Source organism: Acinonyx jubatus, chromosome A1, assembly GCF_027475565.1.
Source record: "Acinonyx jubatus isolate Ajub_Pintada_27869175 chromosome A1, VMU_Ajub_asm_v1.0, whole genome shotgun sequence".
Classification (NCBI taxonomy): domain Eukaryota; kingdom Metazoa; phylum Chordata; class Mammalia; order Carnivora; family Felidae; genus Acinonyx; species Acinonyx jubatus.
This window is the reverse complement of record NC_069380.1, coordinates 114,588,700-114,609,253: the sequence shown is the minus strand read 5'-3', so window position 1 is coordinate 114,609,253 and position 20,554 is coordinate 114,588,700. Positions and strand designations below refer to the sequence as shown.

Here is a 20,554-nt window from a genome sequence, read left to right as displayed (position 1 = left end):
GTTTTCCTACCATTTCTCAGCCTCCAGCACACCATTTATAAATAGCAGAGTCAAGTGCACTGTGTCCTTGCTGTCCTCCTCCAACCCAGCCTTGGCGTGACCGTTTATCAGGATTTCCAGGCCCTGGCCACAGGGTAACTATACATACTGCACGTCCTTTCACTCATTTTTGTGAATTCGGTTTTACAAACTTTCACCGAGCTCCTACTACATGAATAAATCACAGCCCCAGCCCTCAGTAAGCTCAGACAGATCTTTACACAAATACCTGTGATTAGAACCAAGTATAAAGCCAGAGAAACGTACAATGTATGGTGAGGAGGAGAATTATTTGTAGGGAGGGCTTCGCAGAGGAGGTGACTTTTAAGCTGAGACCTGGTTGGTGAGTAGGAACTCAGCAGTGTGAGAAAGGGCCTTCCAAGAGATAGGATCATGTTCATGCCCAACTTGCACTGGGAGAGGGGGAAGCAGCTATCATTCACCGAGCACTCACTACATGCCAATACTGATTCTGTGAAGTGTAGGTATTATTTTATCATCCCCACTTTACAGATGAGAAAACTAATGCAAGGAGCCTTCATGACTTGCCTGTGATATGACCACGAATTAGTGGCGGGGTCACTAGGCTCAGGTCTGCACCCTGCCCTGCCTCACCATGCACCGCCCACCCCCTAGGCTCTGGCTTTTCCAGTTTGTGCCCTCAAGAAAAACCAGAAAGGGGCACTTGTCCACCTGTAGGAATGGGTCCTTCCCATCACATCAGCTGGTCAGGCATTTATATCCTGGGCTCTTGGGCAGGGTTTAGGGGATACTGAGATGAGCAGATTGAGTCCCTGCTCTCAACAGCTCACAGTGGGACTGGGACAGTCAGGTGTGAACAGGAACCACATGACACTGACACAAGAGGGCAGCTCCAAGGCCCTGAGGTGGCACTCGCCTTCTCAGGTGGCCCTGAGGCAAGTATTCCTGGGAAGATTGAGGTTATTAGGGTCAAGTTGCCTAGCCAAAAACCAAGCAAGGGGTCCAGAGAGTCCAGCAAGATCTGGCACAAGTCTGGGTAGTTTTCTGGTGTCCTATTAAGTCCCTTGTCCAACAGATGAATGTTTAGATCATCAGGAGCCTGATTTAAGGCGTAAACTGGGAACTTGCTAGAAATGCAAATTCTTGGGTCCCACTCCTGACCTACTGAAACAGAAACTTGGGGGGCTAGGGGCCAGTATGTGTGTTTTAGCCAAGCCCTCTGGTTGGTTGTGATGAAGTATGGGAACCACTGGTGGAGCTGGGCAGCTAGCCTCCCAGAGCAGAACCCTGTAGAGGGCCTGTCAGGCCCATGGGTGTTAAACCAACGCATCAGTGCCAGGCATGATGCTTGGGGGCTACAGGCCATCGTTGGGGCGTGGGGTCGCCACCTTGTGGGACAAGGTAAGCATGGACAGACTTAACTGCAATTGCAATGCTGACCCTGGCCAGGGCTGACAAAGAATGGAAAGGAGGACTCATTCCCATCAGAGGAATCTGGAAGGCTTCCTGGAAGAGATGGGGTTTTGATAGACACTGGAGGATAGAAGGACTGTGGTAGAGAACTCTTTTAACCCCAGCCCTTCCATCCTCCAAAGTCTACCAGGCTGGACCTTCGGGCTGAGGAAACCACTTGAACAAATAAATGTGCAGAACAGAGGGTGCTGGGAAATAAAGTGCAGTCCTGAAGACGTGCTGCCAAACACGGTGTGTAGGAGGGACAGACCAACGGGGCCAAACAGTGCGTTTTCTGAAGGTTAGGCTGATGGGTTTAGACTTATCTGAAACAGCCTTATCTGTGATTTCTGATGGAGTCAGGTGAGGCTGGATCTGAGCTCATGGTGCAGTCCCTTCACTGTACAGATGGGGAAACTGAGGCCCAGAGAGAGAAGTCCACACACCAACAAGGCAAGGGGTTTGGTGGCTCCAGGGCAAGGATAGCAACAGCTTTGTGAGGCACTGCCCCCTCCTTGGCCTGCTGTAGCCTCATGTCTCCACCCTCACATATGATGACCCCGTCAGGTAGAATTTCTCTCCCCCAGTGCACTGTGGTCTCCTGCCCTGGCCCCTTGAACTTGCCATTCCTTTTGCCTGGAGTGCTGTTTCCCTTCTTTCGGCTAACTCCCGTCATTCTTCGGGCTTTGCCTGCTCCACACAACGCATCCTGCCCCAAGGTGAGGAGGGAGGGTAAGGTCTATCCTCTGTGGCCCTCCCCATCACAGTACCCATCCCACTGTCTGGGTGAAGCCCGCTCAGCTGGAATCTCCACTGGGGCCAAGACCATGTCTGCTTGGCCCTCAGTACCTGACATGTGCCGAGTATCCGATACATACTTGGGTGCATGAACAAAGGAGAACATCCCCAAGCCCTGTCACTCCTGTACACGGAGACCCCACTGACCCCTCCTTCGTTTGAGGAGAGCAGTCTCACAGGAGAAGGCTGCCCTGGCTGCTCTTCCTGCCTGTGGCCAGAGGCCCCCCGGGGGTTGGGCAGCCTGGTGGGCCGAGCAAGAGTAGTCCTCAATGAAACACCCCATTTCATCACCTGCTCTGCCGTCCTGCAGCAGATGTCTGTCTGGACTGAGGGGAAGGCAAGGGCTGAGTTGGGGAGGAGTGTCAGGCGGGAAAGGGCTCTGGGCTTAGCTGTCGAGGGGCCCCATCCTCCCCTGAGTGCTCGCATCAGCCTTGCTCAGGACCCCTGTGACTCACCGCCTGTCACAGTACAGCTCTACATCACTCATTCATTCAGCCAGCGACCAGGGAGCACCTACTCGGTGCCTGAGGCCAGGAATAGAGCGATTCTCCAACACATCCTCTCCCCAAGGTCTCCACGGTCTAGAACGTTAAGAACTTGGTTTCCCCCAAGGTAGAAAACCCCCAAATAGGGCAGGGAAATGCTCAGGGAGTCTGCATGAGGCAGAGATTGCTCCTGGTTGGGTCGTTTAGAGAGGGCAGGGGCACCTGAGGACATCCTGAGTAATCAAGGTTAAGAGCGACTGGTTACTGAGCTCTCTATCCCAGATACTGAGCCATTCTTGACATACATTACCCCCACTTAATTCCGCCACAGTTGTAGGAGATGGGTGAGATTGCCCCTGTTTTGCAGACAAGAAATAAAGGCTCAGAGACATTAAGCAACTTGTCTAGTTATACAAGACACTGGGCAGAACCAAGATGCAAACCGAGATGGGTCTGATGCCACGGCCTACGCGTCTGACCCTCTCAACTGTGCTTCTGTGTGGGGAATGGCATAGCGGGGAAGCATGAGCAGAGGGCACAGAGACCGGCAGAATACAGAATAGACATATTTGGGGAGCAGCTGGTGATTTGATTTGCCTGGAATATGCAGTTCCTGAAGGGGAGTTGTAGGGGGGAAAGCAGAGAGGTGTGTATGGGAAGGGGGCCTATTCACTGACCCAGCAAGCTTCCCCCAAGGGCTCTGGCTGTTAGCCAGGGAAGGCAGGTGGCCTTTCTTCTACAGACATCGTGGAGCCAAGGGAGGTTTCTGAATGGAAGAGAGGCACATAGAGGTGAATCTGCCCCATGTTCACTGCCAGTGCATCGCTGTTGGGGGTAGAGGAAGCAGTATGACCTGAACCAGGCAGACAAGGGAGGGTTAGGAGGGTAAAGAGGCTTGGTAGAAGGTGAATGGTCTTGACCTTTGGAGAGAGTCAAGAGTGACACAGTTGTCACAGATGACAAGGTGACTGAAAGAGGGAACCCAGGAGAAAGAGTGGTCTGAGAGAGATGATGGAGAAACTGATTTCCCACATGCTCTGTTTGAGCCAGTGACTAAATATCTAGGCAGTCATTCATTTTGGAGTGAATCCCTTCCAACCGCGCCCCCCCCCTCATTAGCCTGGACCCCAAGGCCCACATCTGAGCCCTCCAAGACCCCAGAGTGCCTAGACCAGGCTCTGCATGCTTGTTGATGGATTTGCAGGGAAGGAGTCTGGGCCTCCAGCAACCTGGGCCCCCTACACCCACTGTGGTACCTGCATTTGGTGAGCACATGGGCCTGTACATCTCTCCTATCGTGCCTGCTAAGACCTTCCCCCCTGAAATCCAATGTTTCTTGGAATTCTTTCATTTTTGTTTTATCTTAAAAATCCCCATCATATGTCTGTTTGCTTTAATACAAAGATGCTGCTTTTTCTTACTAACGATCTTGGCAGAGCCTTCAGAAAGAGGCCCTGAGATCATCCTGCAGCTTTGCATGTATCCCAGTTTGAGAAGCCCGTCTTGTCTAGCGTATAAGGTGCCTCCCCTTTCTCCGCCCCCGCTACATTTCCTCATGACCCAGAACTTCAGAAACAACTTTCTCCAGCCAGGCTGAGGAGGTGGGAAGCGCAGGCCCGTCCTGAAGGGGGTAGGGGCTCTGGGATCTCCTCCTTGGCTCTCTCTCTGGGCTCTCTCTCTTGTGCAGCAGCTGCAGGCACTCCCCTCCGAGGGTTCTTCGGGGCTGGGCCCAAGACTTTGGCCCAGAGCCCAGTCTTCCCCAGTGGGGAGATTAAACAGAGTTTGGGCAAATGGTAAAGGCCTTCCAGGACTGTCATCTCTGCTTTGTCCACATTTCCACCCCCAGCAGCTGAAGGGGTGATAATGGTAAGAAGCCTTCCGTCCCTCCATAGAGAGCCTTCTTTTCCTCCATTCCTCTAACGTAGGCAGAAAGTGGTTTACAGATGAGTCAGCTGAGGCCCAGAGAGGCTAAACCACTTACCTAAGGGCCGAAGCTAGAAAATCAGGAGACAGGGACAAAGAGCTGAACTGCAGTGTCCCCAGCTGCCACTCTCTCCTCTGTTGCCGTGCTACTTCCTCTGTGCCTCATCCGTGTCAACTCTGGGTGGCTGTGGCCTGCACCCCAAGTACTGGTAAGAACCCAGGGAGACCGTGTATCTGTTCTGAGCACCATAGGCTGTCCCGGCAATGGGCACCTCTGTCCTGTGAACCTGTGCTGTGTTCCCCAGACATAGGTGACATCCCTTCACTCCCCCATCACTGCTGCTCATATCCCCACATCTCAGCCCTGAGACTACCCTAGGGACTGCAGCCCATACCTGCCTGAATCCTCCAGGAGCTGAGCATCTCTGGCTCGGCAGGGCCCCAAGGAAGCCAGCGTTTCTGTCAGGGTGCCCGGCTCCTGGCAGAGGGGGCTGGGGTGGCCATACTGTTGGCCCTGGTGGTCAGACCAGGCCTGTTTATGCCCTACATTTGCACTGTATGGTTGGGTGTCCGTGGATGGGCACTCCTGGATGGGCAGGAGAAGCTCTGAAGCAGGAACCGTTTCTGTTGGTATTGGAGCTTCCAGATTTTGTCTCCTCCTCCTTCTTCCTTTCGCCTTCCTCTGCACCCGCCCTCCTGGAACAGGGTCTGCCTCCCCTCCTAGCTCCCATCCCCAGCTAACCCTGGCCCTTCTTCTCTCTACCTTGTAGCTGAGGTGCCAGGCGCCTGGCCTGTAGAGCTGAAGGCCTGATAGGGATGCAGGGAAATGGTCTTCCGGGAGGTTCTGCCTCCTGCCAGTCTCAGTCTCACCGGAGGCAGAATGCAGAAGCCATGTTGTCTTGCTCAAAACCCTATCTCTGATGCCGGGTGCCTGATATATCATAGAGATTGTTGGAGGTGGGTATTTGTTGGACGGGTGTGAGAATAGGGCAGGGCAGGCCCAGGCACCAGGCTGGGCCTGGTTGGCTGAGGGAATGTGGCTCAGGGAAAGCCAAGGGGCCCCAGCAGGGTGGACACTCCCTTTGGGAGGCCTGGCCTGTGAGTGTGAATGGCTCTTCTGCAGGCCATAGGGAGGATACCCGGCTGCCCGTTTCACAGAGTAGGCCCTCTGTGCCCACTTAAACCAGCTGTGCTTTCAATGGGTCTTTTCTTTCTCATTTGAACTTGGAGTCTGTAATTAACCTCCAATAGGCTGCAGTCACTTTATGGGTAGGGGAAGGGTGGGGAGGGGGCCAGCCCGCAGCCCGCCAGCAGCATGGCAGTGGGAGACTTTGATGCCAGGCAGGCTGGCCGCATTGTCTCCAGGTGTTGCCCTGCAAAGGGGACTGCTCAGCCTTAGTCATGAGGTGAGGGTCATTAACCCTTTTAAGAGTCCACTGTCCCTGCCGCCTTGTTACTAGGAGGGAGGCCGGGCCAGGTCCTCCCCGGCTGGGCTGCCTGGCCCTGTCCTGGGCGTCTGTCTTGCTCTCAGATCTCGGCGGGCTCCGCACCCACCGCCCACTGCCGAGAGGAATGAGGTCAAGCTGCTGGCAGCAGCGGTACCTCCTGGCCTCAGGGCTGGGATGTGTGAAAGGAGCTGCCCTGGTTGTTCTTGCTGTTGTTATCTTCAGTGAGATGCTTGGTGGGGATTCCCTCGCACACACATACAGGCCAGATGCCCTGGCTTGGCGTCAGGTGATGAGGAAGCAGAAGCCACCAGACACCCTGTGTGTGGCCCAGCTTGTGGCAACTGTGGAGATCCGTCTTAATGTTTGACAGGACCCATCCTCAAGGGAAATCTTTTCGTGGCAACCTGGGTCATCCTCGGGAGATCTTCCTCTTACTGTCCTAAAGCTGCCAAAGGAGACCTCCCCACATCCCCACTCCAGAGAGCACCGGTCCTGCTGCTTAGGTGGGCACTGTGCCAGGAGGAAGGGGGCTGGATGAAATAACCTCTCAAGAAGCATGGTAGCTCAGCAGAGAGGGCTTGGTTTGAGGAGGAGACGCTGTGGGAGGAAAAGGGAGGACTGCCATCACCAAGGGCCACCTAGGCCATCGGCTTGCTGTCTGCCCTTCCACATGGGGGGAAGGAGCAGCCACAGGGAAGCAGGGTATCAGTGACAGTTTTGGGACCCCCTTCTTGTGCACCCAGATCTTCCTCTTTCTCCTACCCAATGTCTCTCATCTGCCCACTCTCTTACGTGCTGGGGGGGCCTTTGAGATCCCTTCTGTGTGGGGGAGAACACAGACCCTTAGGACTGTGACACCTCCCTTTGGCTACAAAGTTGAATTTACAGAGCAGTTTATTGCAGTATTGTTAATATTACCAGAACATTCGAGACAACCCAATCAATTCATCTGAACAACGAGACATCATACAGCCATTAGAATCATTGAGGTTTATATTTCTAGATTTGGGAAAGTGTTTTTACAATATATTTACCAAACAGTAGGACATAAAACATTTTAGAAAAGTCTTGCAGGAGATATTTGAAAATGTCGATGGTGGTTTTTTCCCTGGAGGTAACTGAATGGATTTAGATGTGCTTTTCTTTCGCCTTACTTGTATCATATAATGTTTCTACAACAGAAATGTATTTCTTATGTAACAAAACAATAACAGAGAGGGACAAACTAAACTCCTTGAGGGGTAGGAGGGGTTACCCCTACGAAGCTAGATCATTTCTGTCTTGGACAAAGCACAGAACCTGGCACACAGTAGGCACTCAGTAAACACAAGTCAGCTGAGTCAGGGGTGAGCGCCTGCCCACCAGGTCGCTCCAGCTCTTGCCCTGACAAATCCTACCCATCCCAAGAAGCCTGTTCCTTTGCTTGTTTTAGCTCAGGCCCCAACACATTCTTGGGACACAGTACCATGATCTCCATACCTCACACTAGCAATGCACTATGGGCCCTGGGCCATAACATAGACGCAGACAATACTGGACCCCATGCAGAGAGGGTGCCCGGGCAGGAGTCAGAGCTGGCCCGGTCATGTCTGAAGCCCCAAAAGCACTGCCTCCAGGTCTGAGGTGTGAACAGCCACATAGCCTTGTCCCACGTGTCCCCAGGGGTTGGTACTGGTTCCAAGGGCTGGAAACCACAGTGGGAGAAGCAATCGTGGCTCAGCAGAAGAATGACCTTAGAGAAGACTGGGTGGCTCTCTCAGTTAAGTGTCTCACTTCAGCTTAGGTCATGATCTTGCTGTTCAAGGGTTTGAGCCACACATCAGATCATCAGATTCTGTGCTGTCAGCACAGAGCCTACTTCGGATCCTCTTGTCTCACAATCTCTCTGCCCCTCCCCTGCTCATGTTCTTTCTCTCTCAAAATAAATGAATAAACATTAAAAAAAAAAAAAAAAAAAGAATGACCTTAAAATGTACAAAGTAAGATCAGGTCATTCCCTGACTTGTAAGCCTCTGATTTCTTCCCATCACATGTACAAAAACAAATCTGAGCCATCTCGGGGACATTGTCCATACTCCTCCCTATGGACTCGTGGGCTCTGGGCCCAGGAGTGAGGGAGCAGAGGTCCTCTGGCTATTGTTCCAAGTGCCACCTCAAGGGTCTTCTCTTTCCTGTCACCTGAGCCACTTCCCCACCCCTCCAAGGAACTTGCCTGACACAAAAAATGCAGCCCATTCTCAGGGTCATGTTCCCTTTCAAAACACCATCTTTGGCTTCCAGAGAGCCATGAACTAAGATTTCTGTGAGCAGGGACCAGAACTAGACACTGTTAGAGAGGAGGCAAGGTTTGTAATATCTCAGATAAGTCTTGGAGGAACTGTTAATAAATGTAAAAGAAGACCCTTTGTAAAGAACATAGCATGATTCAAATGGATGGTTACTTTTATTTTGTCGTCCTTCAGGCCATTGCTGTCAAATAGGAATATAATGCAATCCAAATGTGTAATTTAAAATTTTCTAGAAGGCACGTAAGAGGTAAAAAAACAAAAACAAAAACAAAAACAAATCCAGACTTCACACCTTAGCTCACATAGCCTCACATCGGTCACCGGGCCTACCTCTCCAGGCACCCCTCATGCTACCACCCTGCCTTCCAGAGTCTTCCAGCCACATGGGCCTCTTTTAGCCCTTGAACTCACTAAGCTCATTCCCACTTCCAGGACTTCATCCTGCTGCTTATTGCTGCCTCATAGTCCCTATTGATTATTTGCTGTTGTCTATCCTCCTCCTCACTAAAACTCAGGTTCCCTAAGAAGTAGGAATCTTATCTGTCTTGTGCACTGGTATCTATTCATGGCCCAGAACAATGCCTGTCATATAGTAGGTTGAATGAATGAATGATTGAATGAATGAGGAACAAGTGACTAGATGGGGTTGTTCTGAAGTGAGTAGATGATCAAGAAGCAGCTATCAGGTCACACAGAATTCCCACTAGAGTGGACTCCTTGTGATCTGAAATGCAATCCTGGATTTTCCAGTGGTGGCAGGGAATGCCTTTGGAGCCCCCAGGTCCTCAGGCCCCCTAAATTGGAGTTATGCCTGCTGTTTCTGGAGTCAGTCTGAACATAACCACGCCCTCTCCATCACCACCATTAGCAGTAGCCCCAGGCCCAGTGTGTACTATTGTGTTAGGACTCATGCTGGGAAACAAGGTAGTAGAGTGACCACCATTTCCTCTCACCAGGTAACCCCCATCCGCACCATGGCTCACTGAAGGGTGGGGGAAGGCAGGAGGCCCCTTTGTCTCAGAACTGCAAGAAAGGTCAACATTCCCCATGCAGTGGTGGGAGGCACCTTGGAACTTGAGAAGAGCTCTCTGCATCCCCAGTTTATGAGAAGGAGGAGGAGAGTAGTTGGAGGTCACCAATTGACCAAGAGATTGTTAAATCACTAGGTGTCAACCTAACTTTAAAGGAAAGCCACCTGTGAAGATGTTTTTAGTTTGGCTCCAGTCACTGAGCTATATACTTAAAAGATGTGCACTTTCCTTTATGTTATATATCTTTAAATATATATATTCGGGGGCACCAGGCTGGCTCAGTCAGTTAAGCATCCGACTCTTGACTTTGGCTCAGGTCCTGATCTCTCGGTTTGTGAGTTCGAGACCTACATCGGGATCGGCACTGACAGAGCCTGCTTGGGACTCTCTCCCCCTCTCTCTTTGCCCCTCCGCTACTCTCTCTCTCTCTCTCTCAAAATAAATAAATATTAGGGGCGCCTGGGTGGCTCAGTCAGTTAAGCGGCCGACTTCGGCTCAGGTCATGATTTCGCGGTCCATGAGTTCGAGCCCCGCATCGGGCTCTGTGCTGACAGCTCAGAGCCTGGAGCCTGTTTCGGATTCTGTGTCACCCTCTCCTCTGACCCTCCCCCATTCACGCTCTGTCTCTCCCTGTCTCAAAAATAAATAAACGTTAAAATAAATAAAAGATAGATAGATAGATTCACAACATCTAGGATATGTTCTAGGCACCTACATAATTGTTAAAGCTTCCTGTGTTTCTCAGTAGCATCTAAGGTTAAGAACTCTTGATAAGAAGTGACTAGGGACCCCAGAGCAAGTAGATGAAGGAGAGTGTGGTGTAGGCAAAGGGCAAGGATGCTGAGGCAGGACTTCAATCATACTTAGAATAATGATGTTCCAGAAAGTCCAACAGACTGATAGGTTGATACACACAAAACCTCTGGGTGTCAAAAACAAACAAACAAAAAACACACCAAACCAGCATTTAAAAATATAAGAAGCAGGTAATTGGGGAAAAAATTATAGCAAAAGGTTAATAGCCTTACTATTTATATAAAACTCTCACAGATCAAAAAGAAGATGAGCACCCATTAGAAAAACAGAGTACAGACATGAACAGGCAATTCAGCAATACAATGAGTCAATACATTTATAAAAAGTGGTCAGCCTCACCAGGAATCAAATAAATGCAAACTAAAACAACAAAGAGATGTTATCTTTTGCCTAGCTAATTGGCAAAGATTAAATACATGATCATACCTCATGTTAGTGAGGGTGTGGAAAAAACAGGCACTGTCATTCACTGGTGGGAGTGCAAATTGGCGCAACCTTTCCAGAAGGCAATTTGGCAATGTTTAAGGATGAGGAAGATCGCATACCCTTTTGATGCAGCAATTCCACTTTTAGAAAGATTGCCTTAGGAAATTATTGTGGATAGTAAGAAAGAAACAATAATAGCTAACCTTTGTTTCATGCTCTGTGCAAGCCTGGCTTTACATGCATGGTCTCATATGATCCATACAGCTATCATCCCATGAGGTAGGAGCTGTTATTATCACCCGCATTTCATGGATACGAAAACCGAGGCACAAAAGGATTAGGTCAATAGCCTGAGGACACAAAGCCAAGAAGTAGCAAAGCCTGGATTTGAATCCAGGCGGTCTGAGTCAAGAGCCATCCCACGTGTCCAACCGTACACGCTGGGTGTGTACAAAGGATGAACACTGCGTGCGCTGGATGAACACACTAGATCTATATACTGAGTCAGGTTGCCAGGATGTTCCTCTGGGCCTGCTAATCCTGTGGGGGATGGGAGAAAACATGCTTCATACCCCAGGATAGGAATTGGTTGCGGAAATGATGATACACCTACACCAGAATAGTATACAACCATGAAAAATGAGAAGATAATGTGTAAACAGTAGGGTTTGTATAAAATACCTGAAATGTCTCTGAAATGATATAAACAGAACTGATACAATTGGTTGCCTCCTGCAAAGACAATTGTGTGGCTGTGGAAAGAAGTTAGACGGTGACTTGTTTTTTGGTTTTATTTTAGAGAGAGAGAGAATGCAAGGTGGGGAGAGGGGGAGAGGGAGAAAGAATCCTTTTTTTTAATGTTTATTTAAAGAGAGAGAGAGCAGGGAAGAGGCAGAGAGAAAGAGGGAGGAGAGAGTCCCAAGCAGGCTCCACACTGCCAGGCAGAGCCCGATACAGGATTCGAACCCATGAACCGTGAGATCATGACCCAAGCTGAAACCAAGAGTCAGATGCTTAACCGACTGACCCACCCAGGTGCTCCAGGAGAGAGGAGTCGTAAGCAGGCTCCACGCTCAGCATGGAGCCTGACCAATGTGGGCCTGGATCCCACAACACTGGCATCATGATCCAAGCCAAAATCAAGAGTCGGAGGCACAACCAACTGAGCCACCCACGTGCCCCAGAGGGAGACTTGTTTTTTAAACCATATACCCTTTTACACTTCTTGAATTTTGATTTACGTGAAGATATGAAAATATGTATATATCTATAAATATATATACATGTAAGTTATGTTTAGAGCTATTCTGCATAACTTTATTTCCTTGAAATGCTACTGAGGGTTCTGAAAAAAAAGTTCTAAGACCCTTGGTTGGAGAATCATACCAAAGTCAGTGATGATACTTCTTTAACCGTGTTTCCCCACTTGTTCCCCAAACTGATTTGATCATGGAACTCTTTTCTTAAGTAATACCTATTATCATCCCTCTGGATATTCATGTCCTATAGAATTCAGTTGGGGAAATGCTATTATTAATAATTAATGCCAATGGGCGCCTGACTGGCTCAGTAGGAGCATGTAGCTCTTGATCTCAGGATGGGGAGTTCAAGCCCCACGTTGGGCGTGGAGCCTATTTAAAATAAATAAACAAACAGGGGCGCCTGGATGGCTCAGCTGGTTAAACATCTGACTCTTGATTTTGGCTCAGGTCATGACCTCACGGTTCGTGAGATTGAGACACGCCTCTGGCTCTGCACCGACAGCACGGAGCCTGCTTGGGATTCTCTCTCTGCCCCTCCCCTGCTCGTGCTTTCTTTGTCTCAAAATAGATAAATAAACATGAAAAAATTTTTAATAAAGTATTAAAAAATAATTAAGGCCAAGCTCAAAGGCCTTGTTTCATTAAATGAAAGAAACATGTTACTGACACTGACCCATTTGTTTACAACGCGTGTGTGTGTCGCTATACGTTACTTCTGAGTACTAGGATGATGGATGATTGCTTCTTTTATCCATCTATATTGTTAAGTTTTCCCAAATGAACAAAATCGTTTCACAAGCACTGTTTTTTGGGGTCTAGGTTTATCGTTTTTGAGGCTTCGGGAGCCCTTTCTCTCTCTTCTCTCCCCGCTGGCATCTTCCCCCTGCCTCCAAGCAGCAGCTCAGAGGTAGGCTCAATGGGGGACCGCCAGGCCCCCTCAGGCACCTTCGTCCAGAGCCAGCCTAGACCATTCAGTCACCGGACAACTCCCTAGCCCCAGCAGACCATCGCTTCTGCTGTTGGAAGGATTTCAATGAGGTCCTCATTCTCCCAAAAGAGACACGGGCTGCAAAGCAGACACCAGGCTGCTACAAGCCTGACCTGTTGCAAACCCAAACACCTGGGCTCTGGTGCCAGCTCCGTGGCGGCCTGGCTGTGTGGCGTTGGTCAAGTTTCTTAACTTCTCTGAGTCTCATCTTCACCATCCATGTCGGCAATGACACTTGCCTTACAGAGCTCCGGGATCAAATGAGAGCATGCATGAAGGCATTGTGTAACGTGTGAAGGGCTGTCCCAGTGGAATTATTACCACAGCAGGGAGCACGGGTTTGCCCTTACCTTCCTGTGAACAGAGTACTTTTCCCCTTTTTTTTTTTTTCTTCTTTTTTTGGTTTAGGTTGTTGAGGGGAAGGGGACAAGGAGATGAAGCATGGGAGAGTGGGCATGTGGAAACAGAATTATGTGTAAGAAAATTGGGAGAAGCCTCTAGTAGCTTGACATTTGCAGGCCTGCAGCACTAGGTGGGCCTGTGCCCACCAGTGTAGCTCCAAGCTTTATCACCCAGACAGCTGCTCCACTCGGCCCATCCGAGTGAGCCCAGCCGCCGGACCGCATGGGATTCTCTTGAGCCACAATGCTGACTCTGCCTGGCCCACCTCCCTTCCTACCCACTCTGGCCCCTTAGCCTTCTTCAGCTCTTAGCTAAGTTAGCTCCTCCCCCAGCCTGGATTGGGGTCGCTCCCCTCAGTTTTTGTAACTTCGGGCCTCTGTGAACCATGCTGCGATGTTAATGCCAGGTTACAGCTCTCCTACCAGACTGAACTTCCTGAGGGCAGGAGCGGTGTCTGTCATCTTGGTCTGCCTGTGTCCTCTAGGCCAGCTTAGGCCTGGGGGTCTGGGACACCAGTTAGAGCCTGAGCACTGAAGTCAAGGGAACCTGGGTTTGAATCCCAGTTCACCTTGAGGAAGCGATGTCACCATTTTGAGCCGCAGTTTTCGCCATCCATAAAGGGGCTTTATCATTGCAGTGAGTTCATGGGGTTTTTTCATAAGTTAAGGTTTATAAAATTCCTGGTACCGTTCCAGGCACGAAGGAAAACCCATAGGTAGTAGCCACATTGACATCATGGCAGGCCCTCTGTGAACGCTTATCGAATTGAACTGGCAAATGACACCAGGAGGGGCGGCCCTTCCTGCACTGCTCACACTTGGCACTTGCCTGCCCCCTCTGCCACCAGTGCTCACCTCCCTGCCTTGTACCCCACAGCCACCCGGCCCAAGCTGAAGAAGATGAAGAGCCAGACGGGACAGGTGGGTGAGAAGCAATCACTGAAGTGTGAGGCAGCAGCGGGCAACCCTCAGCCCTCCTATCGCTGGTTCAAGGATGGCAAGGAGCTCAACCGCAGCCGTGACATTCGCATCAAGTACGGCAACGGCAGGTGAGAAAAAACACTCTGTCCACCTGGCTGCCCTCCATCCTCCCTGAAAAGGAGGGACCGGCCCTGGTCCCCCCTTCCTGGCCACGCCCAATCTCTCCTTGCAGCTCTGGATTATGTTGGCCCAGTGTCGTGCAGGCTGTAGATGCTTAATGAATGTCTCTGGATGGATTATCAAACTCAGCTTTACCTGCGGAAGTCCCCTCTTGTCCCCAAAACTTCTCACAGGATCTGCCACAGTGTCCGAAAGCCCACATTTGGCCATCTTCAGGGAAAGACTGGTTCCAGGATGCATCTGGGAGATCATGAGTGATGACCTCCACCTTTTTCTCTCCAACGCCAACCCTCTCACATCACCTCCCTTCTGAAAGCTTTCCCTCCACATCACTGCCCCTCTCCCTCCTCCACTTCTTGCCCATCCCACTTCTCTCCACCATCATGGAGGGTCAGTTTCATGTCCACTGACTCCACCCTGTCGTCCTCCACACCTCTTTGCCTTCCTGGAATCTGCCTTGTAAATACACCCCCACTCTGCCTATGGCTGTGGCTCTTGAGAGACCTGGCAACCTCAGACCTCCCAAGCCCCTTGCCTCCAGGCCCTTCTGCAGCCACTGGCATGGATGCCACCTGCTCTCTTGCCTCTGCAGCCCCCCTTCCTGGTCCTTCCGTGCCTCTGACCATTCTCTCAGTCACCATCAGGGCTGGAAGTTTCCTGTCGAGGGGGCTTCCCTCCTCTTCTCCCTCCCTCTCCACCTGTGGGTGATTTCACCCTCTCTGAGCTGATAACCCTGTGATGACTTTTTTTTTTTTTTTTTTATACCGGAGTTCCAGATCCACACTGCCAGCTGAACACTAGATCCCACCCCCAAGATACCCAGAGACAGCTCTGATCCTGTATGCCCCAGTCTAGCCTCTCCCCCTTGCCCTCTCTGGCCCTGCCTCACCCTCCTGTGCTCTCCTCACAGCTGTCGTGGAAGTGGAGTGCCTGCTGCTTGGCACCACCCCCTCCAGCAGGAGACACCCTGCTCCCTGCCCTGCATGTTTCTTATCTGCTCTCCTGCCTCTGGCCTCTTGTCCTCCACGGTCCCACTCTTGGCCATCCCCACTTTTCCGGGGCCACAGGCCCGTTTGTGAGCTCATCTCTGTATCTAACATGTGCATATGGAACATCAGCCCTGTGCCAGGCACTCTACTCTGCCAGAGGCTGGACGTACACTGGCGATTGACCCAGACATGGTCCCCCCACCCTCACAGAGCCTCTAGTCTAGCTTCCAATACAGAATGTGGTGAAGGCCCCCACCCTTTTTTTCAGAGAAAAATGTGCCTTATCCACCCAGTTTTGCTTATAGTTTTAGAGGTCCACTGAGCCCTGTGACCCTGGCAGGGGATGACCTTTCTAACATGGACACATATCTGATCATTCACTCATTTGCTGGATAGATCTTGAGAGCCTGCTGTATGCCAGCCTCAACCCAGACCTCAGGACCCTTCCAACTCCTCTCTTCCTCACCTTTAAGTCACTGCCATGCTGCTCCCCAACTCCTCAGTGCTCCTGATCCCTGGTCTTTTCCTTTCATGACCCTGGACTTGGACCCCAGCTATGCTGGCAGCTCCCCCCTCCCCCACCTTGTCCCTGGCAAAGTTCTCCAGGTCCAGATTAAATGTCATATCCTCTGGGACACCTCCCTGAACCCTCCAGGAAGCTCTCATGGTCTCTTCTCATGGTGCCTTGGACACCGTTCCATTCATTTTGGGGGTTCTCTTTCCCTCTAGCATGAGAGAGCCTCAGAGGCTGGATGCCACCCATATACACCCTTTTGCCCTGTACAGCCTGGTGGAGGACATCCGCATTGAGTGTTACATTGATGAGAATCTTGCAGAACTAGATGTCCTCTCCCGGGTTCAGGGCGACTCTAGGACTGGACAAGACACCCTTTGGGATGACCTAGACTTTGAGCAAGTTACCGTCCTGGTTAAGCCTCACTTTTTTTTTTTCTTCAAGTTTATTTATTTTGAGAGAAAGAGAGTATGTGCATGCATTAGTGGGGGAGGGGCAGAGAAATTTGGAGAGAGAACATCTCAAGCAGGCTCTACACTGTCAGGGGAGAGTCCGACACAGGACTCAAACCCACAAACTGAGATCATGACCTGAGCCAAAGTCAGACGCTTAACCAACTGAGTCACCCAGGCGCCCTAAGCCTCATATGACAAATGGGTTACCCAGTCCAGAAAGAGTACGTGGTCAAGTCTTTCAGTCCTCGGTATTGGGGACCCCTAAGAGCCTGAAGTGTGCCTCCTGCCTTCTTTCTGTTAGGGCCCTGTCCCATTTGCTGCATTCCTGAAACTTCGCTCCACCCAACCTGCTCCTGGGCTCCCAGCAGCGAGTTGGCTGGGTAGAAGACGGGGAGCTGTGATGGAGAACTTCGGATTCCCTCACTGTGGCAAAGAGGCCTGCCACCTCCACACACATGCTTCACCTACCAGGGGGCCAGGGACAGGAGCAGGAGTCTCCTTTCTGGCCAAATCTCTCTTTCCTTCCACCCACACTACAGCTTGCTCTTTGGTCATCCTAGCACGCCATCTGCCAGGCCACAGTAGCTCTTAAAATGGCTCTTGGTTCTCAGAGGCCCCCTTCCCGGCGGGTGCTGGCTATCTCTAGGGCCGCCATGCTGAGGTGTCTCACCCAAGCCTTCCTGTGCCAGAAGAAAACCAGGCCCCCCCAAGCCCTGGGCGCAGGTCCCGCCCCTGCAGAACCGCGTGTTCCCTTATTTATGAGGGGCAAGCTGGAACAGGCCCCTCAGGCAGGCAGCAGGAGGTAGGCACTGAGGAAAATGTGCGGACGGGTGGAGGATGCGTTCCTGCCAGCAGAAAACTGGCGGAGGAAGGAGGGGAGGGGCACCCATCACAGGGGCAGGCCTGGGTCATTGTGGCGAGCGGGCAGTGGGCACCAGGAAGGTGGGAGAGAATCTTGAATCCTCGGGGCTTCCTACGGGAGCTAGGAGTGAGAAGAGAATGTAGTGGCCCCTGCTCCTCTAGGGCTAAGAGAACCATAGAGCCTATACCCTTTGGCTCTGACCCCAGGGTCTCTTATGCAAGTCTGGGCCCCCCTCCCTGGAACTGACGAGATCATCACACAGCTGATAAACTAAGGTGCCTGCAACCAGTAAACCTAGGGGTCGTTGCTTCTGTCCACTTGCCTCTTTCCAGTTCCTCAAAGGAGAGGGCCTCTCCCTCAGCCCTGGACCTACACTTTCTGAAGGTCTCATATACCTTGTGTGGGAAGGCCTTCCTTCCATTTCCAGCTTTTATCCCTCCAGGTATCTGTGAGCCTAACTCCACCTTTCTTTCCTGTTACATGGGATGTGGTGTAAAGGAAGCTCCTTTGAGTACAGCAGTGGGTGAGAAGGAGATTCTGGCTCTGTGCCCCCTATACCTTGACCCTGCGAGCCTCAGGTGGTCATCTGCGCTTCTCACCCAGTGTCAGGGAATTGCTGCTGGTGGCCAAGAAGTGAGAGAAGCCTGGTCCTGGGGCAGCTGGACTTTGTGGTATCTAATTAGGCTGGAGCCAGGAAGGAGATGCTGTTTTAGCCAGAGGGGCCTCCAGGGCTCTGTTTAATGAAGAGAACAAACTTGAATTGACAGAAGAAGTTTGGAGGCAGACACCAGGCCAAGGAGACAGAGACTGGCTTGAGCTGGGAAGGGTTGGAGGGATGGAGTTGCGGGGGCAGCCAGGCAGCTGTCGCCGAGACATCAGCGAGGATGTCACCACAGCAACAGGGCCTGCTGACCAGACAACCTCATGGACCCTCATTTGGAGGATCTTAGAGTGAGGTGATCTGAGAGGAGGCCCCCCCTGGAGGCAGAGGCGAGCCCAGGAAACGGGGAGCTCCAGAGTACAGCCCCAGTGACGATGGCGGTCCATTTGCTGCCTCCTCTACCCAGGGCCCAGCCTCGCTCCCCTGTCCTTCCCCCAGCAGCTTTCGTGGCTCTGGTTTTCATCCCTGGGCTTAGGACAGTGACAGCTGTACTGCCCTACCTCCTGTTCCACCACCCCTCCAACACAGAACACAGATTCTGGGAATCTGGTGTTTTAATTTGGGGCTAAAAAGAGGAAGAGGTTACATCATGTAAAGAAATTTTCATGCTACTTCTTGTTTCCCCCTGGGGGCCGGGCTGGGGTACTAGGCTTTATCCAGAGCTCGGATGGGCCCCTCAAGAGCACTGTGGCAGAGAGAGGGATGGGAGGTGTGAACAGACCCTGCAGAGCCCAGGTACCCTGGGGCAAGCGCAGAGAAACCCTGGGAAGGAAGGAGAGGTTTGGCAGGGTCTTCAGAAAGAAGAGGAGAACCGGGGCCTGGTGCCCTGGAGTCACACACAGCACGGAGTCCCTGCCCAGGCCTGGCCCCACAACTCTCGGCATGCAGGGACTGGGTGAAAAGCCCTTCACAGAGGGGGTAGCCCCAGCCTTGGGCTCTGGGAAATAGTCCATGAGCCACCGAGGGGCCCGTGTCCCACCAATTCCCGCTTTTCACCCACCTCTGCTTTCACCTTGCCAGGTGTTTTTGGACAAATCCAGAAGCCCCTCTAGGACTCAGTTTTCCCATCTGTACTGCCCTGTCCGCTTTCATGTTAGCCATGAGGGGCAAGTCAGGCCGTTAGGATTAGGATCTGTTTGTTCCCTTGACGTATCCAAAATTCAAGGACACAGAAGCTTTATTAAATTGACGAATGAATGAATGAATGAGTGAATGAAGCTAAAGCCCCTGGGAGAGGCCCCAGAGTACCCCTGGTGGCAGGGCTAATATGAAGACAGGGGAGCTACAGTTTGGGACCAGGAGGCTGGGCACAGTTACCATGGGAACCTGTTAGATCAAGGGCCTGCCCAGGTACCTGGGAACAGGTCTTCCATATCTAGAGTGACAGGCTGCCACTTCTAAGGGAAGTCTGAGGTAAATAGCAAGCCAGAGGCTGCCCTGTTTTGAGGGAAACACCGCGACTGGGGGAGGGACACCAAAAGGAGAGGAGAGAGGTAGCCATGTGACTTCCTTAGGAGACCCCACTTGTCTCCCCCACAAAAAGGGTACAAAGAAGGTCTGGCCCTAGAAAAGTGGACATGCGGGTTCATAGATTTAGAACATATGTGCAGCCACTAGCTCTTCCCTGTGTTCTCCTGAGCCCCTAGGTCCCCCTCCAGCTCCGGGGACTCAGCATTCTACCTGGAACCCAGAATCTACTTCCCACCCACCCTGCACAGCCACTGGGGCTGTATGGGAAGAGGTGACCGCTGGGAATCCACAGACAGCCAGGGCCTTGGCTCACGTCTCTCCCCCTCTTATCCCCTCCCTAACCAGAAAGAACTCACGACTACAGTTCAACAAGGTGAAGGTGGAGGACGCTGGGGAGTATGTCTGCGAGGCTGAGAACATCCTGGGGAAGGACACGGTTCGGGGCCGGCTCCATGTCAACAGCGGTAGGTGGTCCCCCAACAAGGGGAGGGGTCCTATGGGTGTTTGATGGGGCGGGCCAGTTGCCCCCAGCCCTCTGGAGGCCCGCACATGATCCATCTTGCACTTGATTCCCCTCCCCTCCTGCTGCTGCCCTATCAATCCCCGAGATCTGGGCCGATTCAGAGAAATGCAGTCCAAGCATAAATGTTTAGCTTTGTTATCTGGGCCTGGAAGAGCCGCCAGCTCTCATTTTAAATATCCTGAAAACTAAATATTTTGAAATCAAGAGGTGGGGGTGGGGAAGAGATATTTTTAGAAGGCAATTATGGGAGGCTGGGCTGCCAGGAGCGGGGCTCCGGGGAGAGGCAGGCCCCGGGCGTGTGGGAGCTGACTGCCTGTTGCTTTGCTGGGCACCCGAGTGCAGGCAGCCATCTTGGTGGGGGCCATGGCCAGGAGACTTGGGTGGATTGGCCCCTGCGGGTGGCCTCTTTTCAGGGACTGCAGACCCTTCTCCAACAGGTGGGCCTCTTCCTTAAAAACATACGCAGTCAGGGTGCCTGGGTGGCTCAGTCGGTTAAGTGTCCAACTTCAGCTCAGGTTCTGATCTCATGGTTCATGAGTTCAAGCCCCGTGTCAGGCTCTGAGCTGTTAGCTCAGAGCCTGGAGCCTGCTTCAGATTCTGTGTCTCCCTCTCTCTCTACCCCTTCCCCGCTCGCACTTTC

General features: G+C 51.8%; 1 protein-coding gene across 4 annotated transcripts in view; it reads left to right on the top strand.

Moving 5' to 3' along the window:
* Positions 1-20,554, top strand: part of NRG2 (neuregulin 2) — a 186,347-nt gene that overhangs the window by 131,767 nt on the left and 34,026 nt on the right. For all 4 annotated transcript variants that reach the window (XR_008298138.1, XM_027076552.2, XM_015064814.3 and 1 more), the window contains exons 2-3: positions 14,217-14,388; positions 19,737-19,855. Coding sequence is in view for 3 of the 4 variants with exons in the window: in XM_027076552.2 (XP_026932353.1) it covers positions 14,217-14,388; positions 19,737-19,855 (291 nt within the window). In the remaining variant the exon portion in view is untranslated. The remainder of the gene's footprint in view (positions 1-14,216; positions 14,389-19,736; positions 19,856-20,554) is intronic.